Source organism: Danio rerio, chromosome 15, assembly GCF_049306965.1.
Source record: "Danio rerio strain Tuebingen ecotype United States chromosome 15, GRCz12tu, whole genome shotgun sequence".
In the NCBI taxonomy this organism is placed as follows: domain Eukaryota; kingdom Metazoa; phylum Chordata; class Actinopteri; order Cypriniformes; family Danionidae; genus Danio; species Danio rerio.
This window is the reverse complement of record NC_133190.1, coordinates 22,896,667-22,919,785: the sequence shown is the minus strand read 5'-3', so window position 1 is coordinate 22,919,785 and position 23,119 is coordinate 22,896,667. Positions and strand designations below refer to the sequence as shown.

Sequence of the window (23,119 nt, the reverse complement as noted above, 5' to 3'; positions counted from 1 at the left end):
TTTACACCACTCACCTGACACGTTGCTTTAAAAAAATGTGATGTGATTTAATTTCATTTTCACAAAAGCCCATAGAGTTGCATGGTATACGTGCGAAATGTAATTCAGCCATCTGTAAAAGTAGCTGATTTTATTTTTGATGCAATGACTAACAGTTTCATTTTAAGTTGTGGCTAAAACTATCAGTTCTGTTATCAATGCTTTATCTCATATTCCATATACAGACATATCTGAACTAAGCTCGCATACATCTGCTTTCCAAAACTAACATTTTAATCTTTTGGATCAAATACAGTTCGGCATTCTCTTGCTTTGATTTTGATACTGGAATCATTGCTCTAAATATAAACGCTGTTGATGTAATCATCATAAACTGGGCCGTTTTTGCCCTTTCCGAGAAATGGCTGGCCTATTTGAAATTTACACAAAAATAGTGCTTGAGAAACATTGCTGAAGGTCTGGGTGAATATAGGTCTCTACTGTATGTGATAGAATCTGATCTTTTTTTAGAACAGACCAGAATGTCTTTAAACACAGATGTAAAGCTGACAGGACAAAACCGAAAGCAAAAGCACATGTGCTGCACACCTTTTCCTGATATTTGTTTGATTATAATAAGAATAGCACGTGATGTTTATTGTGTTGAGCTGAAAGCAAAACTCTTGTTTATCTTTATATTTATGATAAATCATTGAACATTTCCTAGTTGGATGTCAGTCTACAGGAAATTTTGGCTTACTTTTGCAGCAAACCCGTTGGACAGCTAATTTCAAGAGTATTACCGTTAAAGGAATAGATCACTTCTGTTATCATTTAGTCATCCTCAACTTGTTGAGTTTTTATGTTCTGTTGAACACAAAAGAAGATATTTTGAAGATACAAGTTTCCAACATTCTTCAAAATATATGTTTTTTTTGTGCAAAAAAACAAAACAAAAAAACATACAAACCTCAAACTGTTTTGGAACAGGTCAAGGGTACGTAAATGATTACATAATTTACATTTTTGTGTAAACTATCATTTTAAGACTACTGGTTAGGGATTTTTGTTTTGAGAGTGTAACTATATTTCTTAAAATGATTTTCCTATGCAGGATTTTGAAACATGCTCTGCCTGTCAAAGCCTTCCGCTGTGACTCATTACTCAAACTGGGCGAAAAGTTCAGAGAATCCCCCTCAGTTCCTTTTAATCTTCCATTACTATGTGCAAATCTTACACATCTTCAGATTCAAAGGTTAAAATTCCTGAGGAAAACAAACAGGAAGTAAAGTAGTTAAGTAATTTCGAAGCCTAGGGCTTGCTTTGGCATTATTGAAAAAAAAACTTTTCATTGTAATTGCATTTGGTTAATTACAGTTTTTTTAAGTACGGGAATGACAGAAACCAGTGTAAAGATATTGGAAATTCCCTGTCCAGCCTACAGCATATTTTCTTTTTTGTTTATTTCAAATCAAGACAATAATACACAAGGGATCTCTAGAGAAAAGCAAGCTTCAGGTCGTTTCAAGCATTTTCCCGGCATGACAGTCAAAAGAAAAAAAAAACTCTGCATTTAATTGAAAGATGACAAGTGACGAGTGATGAGTGTTCTGTATTTACAGATGGTACTCCAAAGCACTCAAATCAGACCCTTGGCATAAAATAGAACTGTTGTCATATGTGTCTGCTATTTAAAATACCTACACAGTATTGTCCAATTTTTTATGTCAATATAAAAGAGAAAAATAATTTTAAAATACTCAAACAAACTTTTTCGACAAATTTGAAATAATGAATCTTATATGTGGCCGATTTGTTTCTCTCTCTCTCTCTCTCTCTGTGTGTGTGTGTGTGTGTGTCCATTGAAGCTCAACATGCTCTTTTAGATCATTCTCAAATCATCTGAAAAGCATGACATAAAAAAATCTATGACATAATAAACATGTTACAAATAAACAGTAACATAATGAAGGCAAATGCCTAGCCATAAAATTGTTTATAGAAGTCACTGCTCAGTTCAAGAAAGTTTTTTTGTGTTATAAGTCGTATAATCTGACTAATACATTGATATATTATATTTTAAAATATACATATTTTTCTTCAAATTCAATACATCAAAGATAACACACAAATAAATACAATAAAGTTACAGAAATTAAAGAATGAAGACAGACAGACAGACAGATCAACTGATCCCTAGTTATCTCAACTTGTTGTTAAGTTAGATTACACCCATATATAACTTAAAAATAACATTTATCAACCGAGGCTCAATCTGAAAATGTACCATTATATATGTTTATGAAAAACACCAAATACGTCCCAGGAGCTATGTTTTTTTGTAGTTTTTGTTTTCGCGAATCCATCAGAGGCTGCTGTCGACTGACTGACAGACTGACCGATCGATTGACCCACACTCCTTCTTCCCTAAACCCAAGCAATAGTGTTTTCAAAAGGACCAATTAATCTGCCCAATCACAACCCTAAACCCAATCCATCCAGAAAAAGAAAGGCCCTAGCTTTTTTCAGATTTTACCACATTCTCACCTTATATAATAAGGTTATTTAATTGTTTATTTAATTTTATATAATTATATATAACCTTATATAATAAGGTTATTTAATTGTTTATTTAATTTTTTGGCTTCTGATTTTGTCTTACCTGCTTTCTAGAATCGTTCTTTGCTGGATTTGAACCCCGTCATTGTGTTTAGCTCCGCTCTGCATCTCAAGTTCACCAACATTCATGGCGAGCTACTGGAAAAATTGGTAACAGCCGGAAAGCCATCCATACAGAGATAAAGTGTCAGCTTGTAAGTGTAAAAAGGAACTACAGCGTTCATTTTAAAGATAAAATGCAGCCATAATTACTTCTGGTTCCAAAATTTGCAATCTTCAGAAACGCATATTTGTCTACATTTTCAGAATGAGCCTGTGTTGACATTTGTAGTCATTACTTTTTGTCATATTCTTTACAGTGTAGACAGACAGACTGACAGACAAACAAGTACATACTGCACTTTAACTTAAATGAGCTAAATAAATACAATTCAGCAATTCAGTAAGTCGGTAAAACAAAAACCTAACAATTCAATCCTGTCTAGTGTCATGCATTCAAGAGAAGGGAAATCAGATAAGCCGTTTCCCTAAATGTTTGATGACTGGACAGTGTTTCGCTCCATGCCTTTTTTATAACAATGATTTTTGTGATTAGTCGGAGGAAAAAGCCTTTGCACGCCAACTTATTCCCACAACTCCCTTCATCAACAACACGATAAAGATGAAAACAAAGTGCTATGATTAAACATGACCAGTTCAAAATCCAATTAAATGAAGCTCAAAATCCAAGGATCCAGAATGATCTCATATTTGCTCCTCTCCTTGACAACCCAAATGACGAGAGCAACACTGGGTCACATGAAGAGCAATTTTTCAGTAATTTCAGCAATTAGAGCCTGTGGTAAATGGCATCAGCTGCCAGTGGAAAAGAGTCCCGTCGACCTGTTCTGCACTAATGAGACGTCCTCTACTCCTTTTTAGGCATGTGGTAATTAAAACTGGTTGTTTTCAGGGCACATTCTCCACACCACCATCTGTCAAGAATAGCTTTTCTTCTGCTATGAGGCTTTTTTCACTTGTTTTAGTAGATTTTTTACATTTTGTTTGTCACAGTTTATATTAAGGTACAATTCTCGCTATTAATAAACAATTAACAGTGACTTTTGCCTCAAACTCTAATTTTATAAGCCTAAATTGATGCTTATAAATAGTTATTAAGTTAATAGAGTTAAGTTTACGTTTTAGGTAGAATTGAGGATATAGAAGAAGATCATGCAGGATATGTATCTTTAAGTACAGATAACCAGCCAATATCATTATAATGGTCTGGCAATAAGCCAATAGTTAATAGTGAGAATTGTTACTTAAACTCAAGTGTTACAATTTAAATTTTTTTTCCACTTTACAGTTTTGCGTTTGCTGGTTGCATCTAGTGGTTGCAACATAGGCTCATTTTGAAAACGTAGCCCCATATACGTTTCTGGAATTGCAAATTTTGTAGCCAGAAGAACGTATGGCTGCATTTCGTCTTTAAAGTGAATGCTACAGGGCGGTATGATTCTGTTTCTTTTTGCGCTTACCAGCAGACTGTTTGCCTCCGTTTGAATGGCTTTCCCACTGTTACGAGTTTGTCTAGTAGCTCGCCAGGTATGATGGCAGACTTGAGACGCAGAGAGAAGTTGACCATGACGACAGGGCTTGAGTCTGGCAAAGAACGATTCCAGAAAGTGGGTGAGACAAAAACAGAATCCAAAAAATAAAATAAACAATTTAATTACAGAGTGAGAATGTGGTAAAATCTGAAAACGTGGTAAAATTAGATGAGGTTTTTTTTTTTTTTTGATTGCTTTTGAAAATTGTAAGTTGGGTTAAAGAAAGTGGGAGGGCGGGTCAATGGGTGCTTTTGAAAACACTATTGGTGTTTAGGGAAGGAGGAGGGTGAGTCAGTCAGTCAGTCAGTCAGTCGACAGCGGCCTCTGGTGGATTTATGCAAGAACAGCAGGCGCGAATGGCACTCGTGAGAGAAATTTAAGATCTCAATAAGCATACACAGCGACCTCTGGTGGATTTGCGAAATCAAAAACTGTATTTGGCGCTCTCCAGAAATGTATTTAGAGGTACTGTTTGTTTACAGTAGTCCAACATTATGTCACGGCGAGTCATATTTTTATAAACAGTGGCTAAAACGTATGAAATCGAACAATCTCATTCATACAATTTAGTACGATTTGCTTATCTCCCAATGACATTTGGGTTTAAGGGTGGGGTTGGGTGCAATGCCTCTTTTTAAAAATCTAATTTGTACAAATTAACTCCTAAACTGACAAAACATTAAACAGTTACGTTTCCTCCTTTGATCAGGCTGAGTAGTCTGGTTTCATAAGGTAACAGAGCCGTGTTGTGGACTGGGAAATAGAGCAAATGTAAAAAGCCTTGGAACTAATTAGATTTTTTGAAATTAGATTCAATTTCCTTGATTTCCTGTTACTGATAGGTGCAATAATCATTATAGAGATATTAGGATATTATAGTAATTATAGAGAACTCTATTATATATACACTATTTTATAGAGATACATTATAAAGAGACAGCAATTTACTGAATATCCTGCATATTTATTATTTATGGTGTAAAATGTATGTAAGATGCTAAATCATATATAAAATGAAGCAGCACAAGGTGTAATAATTTGACAATCTGAATATAATAGTATCTTTTTTGCTTGATTTGTTATAACAACACTATTTTTTTCCGGTCTCACCGGTTAGTACAGGGCAGAAAATGACAATAGTTGATCATTTTTAGCAGCAGTAATCAGCAAAATATGCAAGTTTTGTTCGGTTCAGTGGCATTATTTATGTTCTGCTCTTTGACTGATGACACATCATGTAAAAAAAAACCTCTATATCAGAGTTAAAATGTCCCACTTTCAACCTCAGTGCATTCCAGGCAATCACGCAACAAATTTGGGAATTAAAGCACAATTCAGGCTCTCCCGAATCCCTTACAGAAAAAAACATAAGCACCACATGTTAAAATAACACATGACATATGTGACCCTGGACCACAAACCCTGTCATAAGTGGACATTTTTGAAAATTGAGATTTATACAATAAATGAAAGATAAATAAATAAGCTTTCCATTGATGTTTGGTTTGTAAGGATAAACTATATTTGGTTGAAACATCTGAAATCTGAGAGTTATAAAGTATTTCCAAATTAAATTAATTAATAACAAAATATCTTCATAAAACATGACCGTTACTTAATATTCTAATATTTTTTTGCGTAAAATAAAAATCATTCATATTGACCCATACAATGTACTTTTAGGTATTGCCTCAAATACACCCATGCAAACGTCCGCGGGACTACGTTTTCAAAATGAGCTTGGGTTGACTGGTTTTGTGGTCCAGGGTCACATATGTGGTTTTTGGAACATTTTATTGTGAAACCCATGTGATTTAATGTTTCCCCAATTGTTGTCATCACAAATATTCCAAAACCACACCATCTGTACATGTTTCATATATGTTTCACATGTGTTCCACATATTTTAGATGAGATTACAAATGTGATGCTCATGATTTTTTTCAGTAAGGAATTTGTTATTCAAAATTTGTTAACTATAATGTCAAATATATTTACATGCAGATGTTAACACCAGTTTTCTGTCTAGGAGGTATTGCAAAAGCAAACTAGATGAAAACATAGACATTCATTGACACAGAAACCATTTTTATATTCTTATATAAGATTATTAATTGTGTATTGCATATTAATATAATTCATGGAACAAAATAAATAATGGAAATAATAAATAATGGAACACTGCTCTACACTATGGCCATTAGTATCTACCATCTTAGAAATGCTGTCAATCTGCCCCAAGTAGAATTTACATGTTTGATTTGGAGTGTTGTTCAAGATATGTAAACCTAGGCTGATTGGAAATATATGGTAGAGTCAGAACCCGAAAAACATTGCTCCACAGGTACATTTTGGTGCACTTTTCAAATGACTTAAGAGGGTGTTATAACTTGAACATAACACATACACTGATGCGTACAAGAAAATTGTCTTTAGGTGCTTACAATATAAGATGAAATTACATTTGCTGAAGCAATTCTGCAGCTTTTTTATGCAGCAATTACGCAGCATTTGTTGAAACAATAACACAATTACTTGTTTTGACAAGTCTTTTAACTTTCTCTTAATGCATTCTTTACAGTCATCATACAGAATCACAATGGCATTCCATGTGAACTATACCACAGTCATTACATCAGAAAAGCTGTATGTAAGGTACTATACATACCATAATATGTAATGTAATGTAATGTAATGTGTATATTTATATAGCGCATTTATTGTGTATGGCCATACACCCAAAGCGCTTCACAATCATGAGGGGGGTCTCTCCACACCTCCACCAGTGTGCAGCATCCACTTGGATGATGCGACAGCAGCCACAGGACAACGGCGCCAGTGCGCTCACCACACACCAGCTGTTGGTGGAGTGGAGAGACAGTGATAGAGCCAATTCGGTGGAAGGGGATGATTGGGAGGCCATGATCGAATGGGCTGATAGAGGGACTTTGGCCAGGACACCGGGGTTACACCCCTGCTCTTTCACGAGAAGTACCATGGGATTTTTAATGACCACAGAGAGTCAGGACCTCGGTTTAACGTCTCATCCGAAAGACGGCGCCCACTGACAGTGTAGTGTCCCCTTCACTTTTACTGGGGCATTAGGACTCACATAGACCTCAGGTTGAGCGCCCCCTGCTGGCCTCTCTAACACCACTTCCAACAGCAACCTAGTGTTCCCTAGTGGCCTCCCATCCAGGTACTAACCAGGCTCAGCCCTGCTTAGCTTCAGTGAGTAACCGGTCTTGGGCTGCTGGGTGATATGGCTGTGGCCATATATATATATCCATGCATAATGTATGATGGCCAGAAAGTGCTGAATTTTTTGAGAAATTGTTAAAATTCTGGTATTTGTGAGGCAGCAAGTGCAGAGACTGTTGTGTACACTATGATATTATATAAAATTCACTTTAATGTGTGATCAGACTAAAAAGTGGCCATAAATGAGTATTTTCTCAATAGAAATGAGTAGGGGCTTGGACACGTGCTTTTATATCGCATTGTGTGAACATTTCACAAAAAAGGCTTTATTCAATAAAAACAATCTGCCTCATAATCATCATTTGTGTAAACAAACAAAAGTCGTGGCCGGAAAATGTCTGGATAAACAAGTTTTTACGGTTTCACAGAATTGTTGACAGAATCATATATTTCCTTTGAGCATGGCTTGCCAGACATTCAGGTTTTATTTCAAATAAAGTTTTAAGATGTTCATATGTTGCTGTTTTTTATACAATAAAACACTCAATGTGTTTGTCTTTGTGTGTGTGTGTGTGTGTGTGTGTGTGTGTGTGTGTGTTGTATTGTTAATCAAAATGTACTTCTTGTTTTTCTGGATGCTACAACCTATGTGCCGTGCATATGTCATTGTGCATCAGGAAGCTTGTGCTTTCATAAAAATGTAGTTTTGTTAGCTGAAGCTTTGGATTGAACTGAAAACTGTTGTTTCTTGCGTAGACTCAATGTATGACTTCTTAAGACTTAATGTATCATCGGCTGCCAAAGTGACATTGACTTGTGCTATATGAATCAGCAAGAAGCACAGTTAAATGTAAAAAAAAAAAAACTTCTTGGTGACACTTTATTTTGATGGTCCATTTGAGTATTAGTAGACTCTCTGCCTAATATCTGTTAATTCTGCTCCTTCAACAGACATTTACTGACTATAAGAAACATTGCAAGTACTTGTCAACTTACACTAACCCTACCCCAACCTAACAGTCTACTTAGACTGTTAATATAATCTAATGAGAATTATTTGGCATCTAGATGCAATGTAATTTAAATTCAACAAACGAACCAAAATAAAGTGTGAACTACTTCTTTAATGTTTTACTAAAACAAAAAACACTACATCTTGAAGCCCTGAAGGTGAGTACATTTCCAATCATGTGAATATAAACTACCTCTTTAAAAATTAAATATTAACATGCTTTCTCCTGCAGCGAATGGTCACATTGTCTTCTATCATTTGAAATGCCTTTTTTTGTCACTAAGACTTGTTTTTTTACCTCTTCAAAAATAAAGTGACATTTATATTCAGAACATTGGCAAAATACCCATGTAAACCAAAGGTTCTTGTTTGTGACTCGACAGGTTCACCTTCTACACCTGAAATTCCCCTTTAGCGCTATCGATTAGATCTAATTGTAAAAGTTGTAACATATTAAAACTCCTGCGATGTTATTACGGTTTGTTCACACTCGGAATATCCCGAGAAAACAAAACAATTTGCACAAAAGACCTTTGACCATAATTTCTGCATTCTAACAAACCTGGGTCAAAGTACCATAAAAACCAGAGCAGGAATGCGTCTAACAACTAGCACACTTTCACTTTCTCAGATTTAACCATTTCATTTAAGCACATCTGATCATTCACTGAATCATAAAATATTGGAGTGACTATGCAATGTTTTCTATCTCTCCTGCATCTGTATTTATGGTCTTATATTACGATATTGACCTTTGTTGTGGGAACTCAAAAAGTGTAATGAAAGGTTTATCATCTATTAATCACTCACACTAGTTTCATTTCCAGGCCTTGTGGAGAAAACAGAAAAAGGTGCGGGTTACAGGAATTACACTCAATGGAAAGACCAGAAGAGTTTTCAGCAGGTAAACTGTCATAGGCTTCCCCTTAATTCCAAACAATGCCTGACTCTTTGTACTACCAGACTAAAGGATTGATTTCGAGTTAAGCAATGCTTTTGTAGTCGTTTCACAGAGTTTTTTTAAGGATCTTCTTTCCATGGCACAAATCCAAGCCGTGCACATGCAGAGTGAATTATTTACTGTGTCGGTTGTCATGTCTGACTCACTGCCTGGCTGAACAGTATGATATCATGCAGGTTTGACAGTTTAAGGAAGTGTGGATTAAGAGATCTTAAAGAAAACAGGTTGTATTAAATGCCTAACTGCAGAAGTGTGTCTATACGTAATGACTATTTTACTATTTATTTACTTTCTCTGCTTGGCTGAGAGATGAATAAACAGTAGACTTTATTTGGTGACCTATATTTAACCCTTCTGTTGACTTTCATGTCAAAAATAACCAGTGCACCATTTTTAACAGCTCAAAAACAGTTTGGTGGCTTTTTCTAATTAAGTAGTTAATTAATCATTTTCTATCTTCATATTTTCATAATCCTTCAGGTCAATTTTGACCCGACAGCTATAAAACCGTTTTACACCACCAAAAACTACAGGCACAGACATGCACACTCCAACACACATACACCTCCCAAACATGCGATAAAAATCTGCTGCTCAGGCCTTAATGAACTCTGTCTAGCTAACCCTTTTACAGTTATGCAAGTCAGTTTAGCATCAGTAAATATGCCCTTTACTTTACTTTAGTCAAAAAGGAGTGATGCCCACTGATTAGAGAAAATGTAGAAATCCACAGAGTTTGTGCTGAAGATAAGGTTGTTTCTCTATACAAAAAATATTTGAGGATTGAAATTACATTTAAGTGTTTTATTTGGAGGTTTAGTGAAGGCGAGTCATTTTTTAGACCCAAAGAGCGAATGGTGTATACAGAATACTTGGACAACACAAGGGTTAAAAGTCCTTTAACCATATTATCTGCATAAATATGTAGGTTTAAAAGATTTATTTAATGATAATAATAAAAACAATAATAATAATAATAATAATATTTATTAATATTATTTAAATAAATTTAAAACAGACAATTAAATATAAGTATTTATATTTTAAGATATAAAATGCATTTAGATTTTTTTCTATTTATAATATAATATAATATTATATAATATAATATAATATAATATAATATAATATAATATAATATAATATAATATAATATAATACAATGCAATATAATACAATACAATACAATATAATATAATATAATATAATATAATATAATATAATATAATATAATATAATATAATATAACACTTTACTATAAGGTTTAATTGATTTCCATTAGTTACAATCGTACATTTCATTTACAACATACTTAGAAAGCTTTTATAAATTTAATCTATTAATCTATTAAATTTGAATGTTATTATTGGAAGGCTTACACATTATCCCAAGAACCTTCAACACAAACAATGAATAATTTTTTCTAACATTAACCAAGATTAATATGTAACACATATATAACTGTTAATATGGTATAATCACCCAATTAAATGTTTGTGTAAAGTCTTACAGAAGACCTAGTATTGTGTGAGTCAGATAAAGTGAGTGATCTAAATCTGTCCTTTGTTCCTTACGTTTATAGGGCATTCCTAACAGTAATTATATTCTGACTCTTTGAAGCCTGATGAACTGAAAAGTAACTATTTGACAAATCATGTCGCAGTACGTCGGGATTAAAATAAACAAAGGATGTGATTCTGAGAGCATTGCTTTTCTTTCTGATAAATATCAGGAACAAACAGTCACTGAGCAATGCAGACCTTCAGCACGCTCTGTGTGGGTGTTACCAGCATATTCGATCATTTCAACAAGGTTTTCAAAGAAATATACAGATTACTTGTTTATTAGTGCCAATATTGAGATGAACGAAACTGTGATGAATATATGTTAAGTTTTACATGGAGTGACATTGAAGATATAAAGATAACAGAAGAGAGAAATGAGTCAGTGTGGTAATGAGGTCTCAATGCGGGACTTTCCAGAAGTGGACTCTTCTTGTCCCCAAGGCTCTGTGCCATAGTAAAAATCAAATATCTAATTATCATTTTAAAGTGTTTAAGTTACAGGCCATTGGTTTATTTAAAAAGGATGTACACCCAACTCAGAGTTAATCATTCTGCTTATACTACAGTTATCACAGTAAAGGACAAGCTGTTGTGTTTTACAAATCTCATCCAAATGTTGTTGTTTTGTTACGCTTTAATTATTGTCTATGGATAATCTGAAAACTTCCAGCTTGAAGTTATATAGAAGTAGTCAGGAACTACTTTAGCTGATGTGCTAATGTGATTATATGCAAATAACTCTACTCTTATATTGTTTATCAACCAATCAAAATCAAGCATTCAATAGTCCCATATAAGTAAGAGATATTCGACATCATGCCATGTGTTAAAGAATTTTAAATGCATGACGTAGAGGTAAAGAACCACCAGAAGCAAAATGTGCTATAGACATGTTCAAACTAGTTTTGCTCTTTGCAGCGCAATGTTTGACTAAATTTTTGACAGGTATGAGATCTTTGTCCCCTCCTAATGTACCCCTTATTTCCACATTCAAATTTTGACAGGGATTGATGCACACCAGACATGTTGCATTCAATAGAAGACAGCACTGTGAATTCAAATATTGCTGGCAACATTTAGGTTAATGTTGGTACTCACAAGTCAAATTTTGCTTCTGGATTTTAGAGATAATTTGAATGCCCAAAATTTTACATATTATATTTTTATTTAACCTTTAAATTTCCCCAAAAAAAGGCTCTCTGAGATTAATAATGTCTTTCACACGAATGTCCGAGCTAAGAAGTACTTTACAGTTCACACATTTAAGAACTACATACATAAACTACACATTTAAGAACACCTCAAACAATTACAAATCATCCAATCACCCTCCATTTCCTGAGTGATTGACTGAAAAAAGACAGCAGATTTTGTCATTTCAATTTAGACTGAAGAATTTTCCAATCAGACAGAGCTGCGTACATAAAAGCCTTCTTACCCAAATCAGTGAAACAATTTTGAGAAGGGAGGAATTATTCCCCTGAATTTTTCTGTTATATAAGACAGCAGAGGTATAAAGGACACATCCCTAAGATGGCCATGTAAACAATCAAATACCAATGCATTTCTCTCCTGATCGACAGAGAAGGCCAAGCTACTCTGTTATACAATGTACAATGATGAGTTAAAGGTTTACAGTCAGTTATGAATCTTAGTGCACCATGATAAACAGCACCGAATGCTTTGAGGAGGTGATAAGCGCAGATAACAGCATATGAACAATACACTGTTAATATGACAATATGGATTTGCATGCATTTACAGAACAAACTCTTGCAAATGTCCATTTTAGGTGCATCTCAGTCTAGTTAACATGTACAGTTGAAGTCAACAGAGAGAAGTTGAACAGAGCAAGGACATTTTCACAGTATGTCTGATAATATTTTTCCTTATTTGTTAATTTCGGCTAGAATAAAAGCAGTTCTTAATTTTTTTGAAAACATTTAAGGTAAAAATCAAAAGCCCCTTAAAGCTATATATAATTTTTGATAGTCTACAGAACAAACCATCATTATACAATAACTTGCCTAATTACCCTAACCTTCCTAGTTAGCCTAATTAAACTAGTTAATTCTTTAAAAGTGACTTTAATCTGTATAGAGGTATCTTGAAAAATATCTAGAAAAATATTATGTACTGTCATCATGGCAAAGATGAAATTAATTAGTTATTAGAAATGAGTTATTAAAACTCTTATGTTTAGAAATGTGTTAAAAAAAATCTTCTCTCCGTTAAACAGAAATTGGGGAAAAAAATAAACAGGGAGGCTAATAATTCAGGGTGCGGCTAATTATTCTGACTTCAACTGTATATTCCTTCAGTACCCGCTTCAGTAGTCAATTTTTTAGACATAATTTAATTGTGCATTTTACATCCTAAGGGAAACTTTTACACTTAACATAAATGAACAGTTAATCTTTGAGAGATTTTCCCTGTTACTTGCCTTAAATGTGACAGGGAAAATGTATGAAGTAAATGCTTTGGGTTATTTGAGTTACCCTGTGTTTTACATCGGAAACCCTGAACGAGACAGCATTTCAAGATCTTATTACATTTTTTTTTTCTTTTGAAACAACTACCTTTGAATTACCCCACAGGCTTTTTTGTGATGTTTTCTCTATTATGCCAGAACTATTACACTGAAAACCACTGTACGTGATAATCTACCGATCATGATTGCTCAATTTAGTACTTACAAGTTGTTAGGATTAATGCCAGAGATTCTCATGGTGCTTTACCTGCATCACAAGGTCTGTGACATCACATATGTTTCCCTGTTCAACCTGTGTATTCACAAATATTCCACTTGGCAGTCAAACAACCTTTCATTTTCCTAAATATAATACGTAATATGTATTTATGCACACACAAGTATGGACAACAGTTTTTACATAAACTACTACTCAGAAATCAAATCAGTTGAAGGTTCTAGAAGTTTTGTAATTTTAGCTTTTAGCATTATATTTATACAAAATATAATGCACAAATATCATATATGGCATGTGCACATTTCCTCATGATGAAAATATGCAAAAAACATCATGAAAGTCCCCACATCCCCATGCGGCGTAATGTCCCGAGCACAAACTGGTCAGTTGACATTTCATTGAATCTTCAGCGTGAACTTGCCATGTATTTTGAACTCAAGATTCCCCAGTAATTTTACTAAACCATCTGTTTTTTTGTTTTGTTTCGCTTCAATTATAATGCAATGTCATTGTTTGGCATTAACATTTTTGTTCCCACAGCAAAAGATTCCAATTACTCAAGGGAATTAAAACAGACCACTAATCGCACATCGCTGCTGATAATAAAGCTTCCCAACAGGAGCGTGTTCTTAATTAGGTCCAGCGGGGGATAAATGGTATGTTCAGTTGACAGAAAACTTCAGAAGTGCCAACTTTACAAACACAAAGCTCCATTTTACCCGAGGCAATGAAATAACAAGCTTTTAATAGAACAAATTGGGAGTGTATACAGATGTAATAAATTGAATGGCTTTTAAATGAACACATTAAGATTTAGTGCGGAACAGAAATAAAATATAAAATTCACAGTGAAATTTGTAGGGCTTTGATTACTTCAAGACCTCACAGTTTAGCATGATTTGTTTACTGCCAGAAATTCTGGGTGGGTTTGTGTTTATGCATTTAATGGCTTTTGTTCTATTTCTTTTTTATTGTTGTTGTTGTTGTTGAAGTCTTAGATAGTTGCTCATTCACAAGACCTGGGAAAAGCTGCAGAACTCTTTAATCAACTATATTCTTTAGGTTTTTGTTTTTAAACACCTGCAGTCCCACATTGCAGTGATTGTTTTTTATGGTTGTGTTATGATAAATGGCACAAAATGGCTTCAGATTTTGAGATAGTGGATGATATGACTTGACAAATGCTCAATAAGAGGTTTGTTTGTTTATTTCTTATTTCAGTTTGAGATTTCACTGAAGATGGAAGTGTCTTGTCTACACATGCCTTTTGTGTGTGTGTGTGTGTGTGTGTGTGTGTGTGTGTGTGTGTGTGTGTGTGTGTGTGTGTGTGTGTGTGTGTGTGTGTGTGTGTGTGTTTTGTATGATGGTATGAGCTTTTATAAACATAAAATGAATCCTACGTCCAAAAAAAACAGTGTAAACAAAAGATTTATAAAAATTAATGACAACAAATGTTTTTTATGGAACTTTAACTTGCATTAAACTTTTAAAACTTTATTTTTTAACCATACACATTTAAACTTTTTTTTATTTTTATTAATGTAAAAAAAGTTGTAGGCTATTACTTGTAAAATTCGTTTGATAACAGTAAATAATTAAGACAGAGACATCTACTTTTTAAGTGTGGATAAATTAATATTTGTTTTAATTTAAGTTAATTTAAGTTCCTAAATGATCAGATGATGATCTTGTGCTGAATTGCATAATCATTAGAGATTCCCCTGCTCTATACAAAAGCAGAAAACACAATTCAAAAGATTAACTGTTTTACAAAATATTACCATCAAATGAGGGATCTATTAGTTGTTTAAGATGCAGCTGAAACAGAACAAAACAGTTAAATAAGGGATCATAACAATGACATTAACAGACAATCCACTGTAGAGACAGTGAACTATAAAAAGATTTAACTTTGATGTTGACAAGTGTAGCTTCTGCTCAAATCTTCCAGAAACCCTTACTTTTTTCTTGTGAATTTACTTTTAAATTCTGGTTTGATATAAATACTTTGCTTTCATTAAATATGATCAGTCCCCTCTGTTGTTCTAGAAGATATTTCATTTTACAAATGTGATTCACATTTTTCTTCCTCTGATGTTGTGAACTTTATTTTACTAATGGGTAAATATCATATTCATTATTGTAAATGGAAAAAGTGCAGGCCCTCTTTTAGATGTTTGAGGTTGGGAAAGTGGCTCAAAGCTTCAAATACTTCAGAAACCAAAGTAAAATAACTGAAGCTCTCTGTACTTCATTTTCAGAATACACTGCTCCTTGCTTTTTGTTTTAATTTATTTTATTTTAATAGTAAACATGACTTGCGATGTTGATTGTTCCCTGTTTTGTGATGTAAACGTTTAGCAACAAACAATAAATAACTGTGTTGATGGATATTTCTGATATGTGAAAGACTCTGGCGCCATCCAGTGTATTAAAAGGCAAAAGGCCACACATCGAGTGCGTTAAAAAAAAGCAACCAGATGCATTCTGTCCACACAAATTCTTTATAAATATGCGGAGGAGTCACACTATTACAGCCATGTTGCGGTATGCGCGCTCTCAAACAGACACACATACATACACACACACACACACACACACACACACACACACACACACACACACACACACACACCAAAAACAACTACTAACAAAACATTGATTATATATTAAGTGTTATTATTATGAATAAACAATTTCGATAATTCATTCGAGCGCCATTGTGAGCAGTAATGGAAAGTCCGACTCAATACAGCTAATCGGTTCTTTTGAACAGTTTCGTATAACCGGCTCATAAAATGGTTCAATGATTCACTTCATACGTCACGTGATTACGTCATCACGTAGACGCTGAGCTGAACTTTGTACTCATTAATAAACGAAATTGTTGATTTTCCATAATTTTATATTAGTTGTTATTGTATATAGGCTAATTATATTATTTTGTCCCTGAAAAACATATTTTATCTTTGACACATTTATAATGCTCTGTATGATTTTGATGTACAATATGCAGTCTTACATCTTTTATTTAAACCTTTTTTTTTCGAAAATGTTAAGATCAGGTCAGGTCGTAAAATATTTTGGTAAAAGCATTTTGGGTCATTAAGAGTCTGACGTTCGAACTGTAAATTCACGGAATCAGTGCATTTCATAAATGAATCACTTGATTCATTCAAAAGATCCGACTCAAAAGAATCAAATTTCTTCTGTGTGGTGGGCGTAGTAAACTGTGTACACAGAACGTGAGTTGGTTATAATCTGAGCAGTCACAAGAAACAACAACGGCGTGTACGAACAACTTGCAACTTCAAGTCTTCCAACATCTCCAAACTCCTTAGTTTCTACGCATTTCTGCTCTCAGTTCTCTGGATATGGGCTAAATGTTTGGAAGTGGTCGATGAATAAATAAATAAAATGGGTTCGTCGAGCTCCACCCTATTAAAAAAAATCCCAAACGTCGACGAGTTGATGCAAGAAACGGGCTGTGAGTGACATTTAACACATGTGCTTTATCGCTGACTTTGTTGTTGTCGCGCATGAACCAGTAAACAACGATGTGAAATGACGTTAAGCACTGCACGTGTTGCCGTTTATATGTGTAACTTTCATGAGCGCAAGGATAACAGCATGTCGCATTTGTGAGGGGAAATTCGAGTGCATGAGGAGAAATTGTCCTAAAGTTTGCAAACTAACACACAAATACACACTGGTCGTTGCGCAGAAAGTACATACCTAAGTTTATATGTGTAACGTTATATGCAGATATATTAAAAATATCAAACTGCACTAGACTTCATTAATGAACTGCATGAAATACAACTGCAATTTATTTCATTATAACTGATTAAATGGTCAGTTCAGTGTACGGTCCATCATTCTTGATAAGCTCATGTTGTATTTGTTGAGTCATGGATGTTTCAGTGAAACAGGTTTCTAATATGCTGCGATTTTTATTTTTCCAGTTTCGCCTGCCCACATTATTCGCCTGTATGAACGCTTTGAAGCTCTGGATAAAGAACGACGAGGCCATCTCTGGTGAGTTTCTAATGCATGCCTTACACTGTTAGCATGTTTAATAATTAAACATTACCTGCTCATATGTTGTTTTATTCTCAAATAGTCCACAGGATTTTGGAGCCATAAAGGAGCTGGCAATGAACCCCATAGGAGACAGAATAATAGATGCCTTCTTCTCCCCAGGGTAAAAACAAACCTTTAAAAAATGAGAGAGAAAGGAGGTGAAAATGATTACATATTGAAGACTTGCATGTTTGATTGAATTCTCTATGAATTATTAATTTAAAGTCAAATGTGGTGAAAATCAAGTGTTTAATATAGTTCATTTATTTAGCTGGTGTTTTTAAAGGGCCATGACACCCCCCACTTTCGGTTAAAGTCTACTTCAGAATTTTTTCAAAAGATGATGCATAAATAATGGGCGTGGAGCTCCGCGAGCATAGGGCAGGAGTGGGCGTGGCCAGCAGGGAAGAAGGGGAGCGAATAACTGTTGTTGACAGTTAACTCACAAAATGAGACACAAACCGTGAGGAGACGCATGAGTTTATAGTTCACAAAGTTAAAATGCAAAGAAATAAACAGTAGCTAATTTAATGCCCTGCTACATTTGTTGTTCGTAATTTCATATACACATAACCACAGTTTATATAATTTTAAAGATAATTGTGTTCTTGTAAACACTATAAATGAGGATTACCCCTCGATCGCCGTGTCTAAATTATAGATCTTGAATGCAGACTCAGTGCAGCAGGTCTCCTGACCTGCCTATTTTACCCATTAGCCCTGCTGGTAATATAGAGGATTTAGGCAAACACAGCAGCATGGCAATGTGTCTGAATGTGAACGAACTCCTGATAAATATCAACGTCCGCCATTCTTCAATTCTCGTGCTGCTCTCCCGACAAAAATGCTTGCAGCACACACACAGCTTTGCTGTATGATCGGCCCTGACAAGAGCGCGGGGAAAAAACATGCAACAAACCCCGTGGATCATGAAAACAAACACATACGAGCCTTCATGAACGGCTACTGCGTGCCGCTGGTCTGTGTGTCTCAGCTTGCTTAAAACTGGCAGGTCTGCCTTCGGAAAGCACATGCTATCATGAATAATTAAGCAGCCGGCTCTTCTCATAGGATAAGAAAACTCCGCTATGAATAATAATGAGAAACCGACGCGTCATCATTGCACTTGCAGTACTGTGCTACGTCGCCGATTTTGATCCCGCCCCAAAAATCCTTTTAAACCCGAAAGCTGAAATTAGCTGACAAAAGCTCAAAATTATCCAGTTTTCCCCACAATTAAAGCTGACAGGTGCTAACATTGTCTTAACTGATGCTCAACACACACACATCTGTTAATATAAAAAAAAAGTTCTCCAGGGTGTCCTGAACCTTTAAAGTGCAGACCTTGCGTCTATATCAGTACTATAAAGCACCAAAGACTCAGAAATGCAGTACAATCTTGTCAGCTTATGGGACAGTGCTTTTCCTGTCATTATCTCCACTGAATTCTATAATGGTCAAAGCATTTCCACCCAATGATGTTTATATTCTAGCATGGTTGACTGAGATTACGGAACAAAACATTAAAACATTTGCAACACATAAGCGGTTTGATTGCAGTCAAGCCTAATAGTGGTATCAGAACGTAGTAAAAAGTTGTACCTAAAAGTGATGCATTAGATTCTGATGAAATGACAAGCTAACCGCGCTCCATGCCTACTAAATTAGTGTGTAAAGTAATTTTTCAGGGCATTTCAAAATATCTTCTTCCATGTTTTACAGAAGTCAGAAACTCAAACAGGTTTTGAACAAGTGTAGGGTGAGTAGATAAACATTGAGAGTTTAGACAATTACATTTTCTGGTGTACTACCTCTGTAATGGTATAACATTTGAGACTGCATGGGACTCTGGGATAGTTTTTGCCAGTGTTTGGGTAATGCAAGTAATGCGAGTTATGTAATAACATTACTTTTTAAAGAAACAAGTAAAAGGACGCATAACTTTAAAAAAAAAAGTAATAATATTTGAGTCACTTTTTTGAAAATGTAACGTGAGGTTTTTTAGTTAGCTTTAAAAAATGAACTGCTGAATTAAAATTAAAGTAGTCACAATGAATCATGCAGTCAATGAGAGAATGTTCATTATTTTGAACACATGGAAGAAAAAGAGGATTATAGTCTCCATGGACAGTGACTTTACTTAAGACAAGTTAGTATCGAACACATTGCTTTAAACTTTCAACAATCTGTATATACGGCATTGCTTTGGGGTCAAGAAGTTCTCAGATAACATTATCCTAAAATATATTTTTAATGCTTTTTTTAAACAGGGTTTAAAAGTTAAATTTAAGAATTTTTTAAGACCATGAAATGGACTATGAATGAAAGTTAAGGATTTGTTTTCAAATATTCCAGTTAGAAAAGATTTTCACTTGCCCAGTCAAAAATATTACAAAATATTACATTTAATAACAATAATTTAATTTGAATATTTTTTTATTAATCTTCATATACATCCATTCAAAAACCCAATAACCCTTACCAAAAATATAAAAAAGAATTGCTGTCAATTACTTCAGTCTACAATATAATAATTTAATAGCAAAAAAAATAGGTCAGGTCAGTATCCTCAACAGTAAATAAATGAAGAACTTGTAAGCTAATGTTACTATAAGGAAAGTAATTAAATGCTATTTTTAATAAAAAGTTAAAAGTTTTATTGATATGTATTGTTGGTGATTGTATGGGTGTTAATGGTCAGATTGCGTAGCTATACATGAACAAAGGAAAATTAAGACCTGTAAAAAATAAAGAAATAAAAAAATAAGACCTAAAACACAACGTTTCAGTAGATTTAAGACTTTTTAAGCCTAAACTTTATCTTTTGAGATGTAAGACTTTTAAAGACCCTGCAGACACCCTGGTAAATGTAGATATAGGTTATACAGTTTGTTATTAATTGCAGAGCTCCTCTATTAAAAAAAGAAAGAAAAAAAAACAAGTTCTGAAAGAGATCAAGCCTCAGCCAGGTAATAAAAAGTAATGCAAAAGTAACGTAAAACATTACTTTCCATTAAAAAGTATCTAAGTTACGCAACTTGTTACTTTTTAGGGAATAACTCAATATTGTAAAAGTTGTGGATTAAAGGATAGTAATGTTTTAAATAATGTTCTTTTTTTTTTTGCACAACTCAATCATTTTTGTGACCTTAGACATCAATGCATGAGCCAGAGCCAGAATTCTTTTTGTGGTGTTTGTATGTTATTTTTTTGACACTTCAAAACCAAAGCTGTTGACTTGCATTATATCACTTGAAAATCGTTGTTATTTTGGGTTGCATCATACCTGAACAACTAATAAAAACCAAAAAAAAATATATAATAATACAAAAAAATTTGCATTTTGGTCAGATAGGCCATCTAGGTCTTTTTTTGACAATATGATGACATAACGATCTGAAAAATACTGGTTTCATCGAGTCATTCTTAATAATCGTAGTCTTTAATAGTGATGTTACCTTTTCAGAAAGGACACGGTGGATTTTCACACTTTTGTAAAGATCCTGGCTCATTTCCGGCCCGTTGACAAGGATCGACCCAAAGAGCCCAATTCTCCTGAACCTATCAACAGCAGGAGCAACAAACTCAAATGTATGTTTGCCTTTACCGGATAGAAAACGTACATTCAGATGGTCCTCATCACAGAATAAAGCACATTTATCATCCTAAAAGGATTTATGTTATGATAACGACCATCTGTCTGCACAACATCCTGCTATTACTCTGTTCTTCTCGGAATAAATAAATGGCTTTGAAATGATCAGAATTTTCCTCATTCCTTTAAATCTCATCTTGCAGTTGCGTTTCAGCTGTATGACCAGGACAAGGATGGCAAGATTTCCAGGGATGAGCTTTTAAAGGTCAGTAGTTTTGATATTGTGAGATGTTCTGCTCAAATAAACATAACTGACCGCAGATCTGGCACAGGTTCTGCGGGACATGCTGGGACTGCAGGTGACCGAGGAACAGCTGGAGAGCATTGCAGACCGAACGATACAGGAAGCAGATCTAGACCGCGATGATGCTATATCTTTTGAGGAGTTTCGCAAGGTATCACCCAGAATTCTGCATTCAGGGGGTTTTATTTTCTATCTGATGTACTGTTAGTGGAATGCGATTGGTAATACTTCTTTATTTTTGCATTTCAGTCTCTAGAGAAGGTCAACATTGATCACAAGATGAGCATTCGCTTCTTGCGCTAGACTGGAAAAGCTTCAACAACTTTCTATGGCTCTGGTTCTCAGTAAATGGCAGAAATATCCTATTTGCACAGGACAGTCTTTTCTGTCGAACAGGAATTTAATGCACTGATAATGACTGGCAAAAACTGCACATAGATTTACAATATTCAGAGGATTGGAGCAGTTAGGAGTTTTGAAAATATTTTTAGTTGGCAACAATACGTTAAATGAATCAGAACATCAATGAAGACATGTATAAGTAGTTTCTGGTTAAAGTAAATGCTGCTCTTCTTACAGTATATATATCTTCTTATTATAATATACACATTTCAGTTCAAAGCATCCTAACAAAGGGGTTTCCATTAAAATATGAAGTAACTATTTTCAAACTAAAAGAATGTTTCATGAGAATCAAATCAGTGTATTCAAATGATTTCTGAAGGATTGTGTGACACTGAAGAATGGAATAATGATGCACAAAATTCAGCTTTGCACTACAGGAATACATTATATTTACAAGCAGGAGCACAAGAGACTTCAATTCTCTTTAAAAAGAAACTTTCAAACTCCTACATTTTGAATAGTAGTGTAAATGCTGGCGTCTTTACATTTCTGTCTTACAAATATTGTGTCTTATACAGTATTAATTATTGAATTCATTAGTTTACTTTGTTAAAAATAATATTTTGTTACATTTAATAACTAGCATGTTTTCCTGCAGGGAAAAGAGTTTGTAATAATGTTTATAATGCACTGTGTCATATGTCAGCATACATAAATTTCATGATGCCAAGGTAAGATTTGACTCGATTTAACATTTAATGGATTAATTTAAAAAGAAACAAATCATCTCGGTAGAGGTTTTAAGCAGACATGGTGCTTTTCTTGCATTTTTTCTGACTTTATGCATCTTGATTAAAAACTGGATTTTTCCCTGTGATTTAAGTATTGAAAACCTAATTCCTTCAGTCCAGTTATGCTTCATGCAAGTGAGATGAACGGCTACCTCACATTACTGCACTTAATGCATGCTGTGGCAAAACAGTTTAAACAAGGGCTTTTTTCATCTTTGTATTAAATGTAACTGACTTTTGAGAATGTTATTAAAATGCATTTTGGCAAAGTATTGTTTTGTATCTTTGTGGTACAAATATTTATTGAAAACAACTGAACATCTCTAACCTTTTTTATGAGTTATTTTAAAAGCCTTATCTTACA

General features: G+C 34.2%; 1 protein-coding gene across 1 annotated transcript; it reads left to right on the top strand.

Moving 5' to 3' along the window:
• The first annotated feature begins 16,864 nt into the window (after positions 1-16,864).
• chp2 (calcineurin-like EF-hand protein 2) lies at positions 16,865-23,024 on the top strand. The gene is given in 7 exon segments (NM_199836.2): positions 16,865-17,124; positions 17,603-17,675; positions 17,761-17,841; positions 21,187-21,311; positions 21,519-21,580; positions 21,648-21,770; positions 21,869-23,024. Coding segments are annotated over 7 exon segments (588 nt in total). The 5' UTR covers positions 16,865-17,054; the 3' UTR covers positions 21,923-23,024.
• Positions 23,025-23,119: the final 95 nt, after the last annotated feature.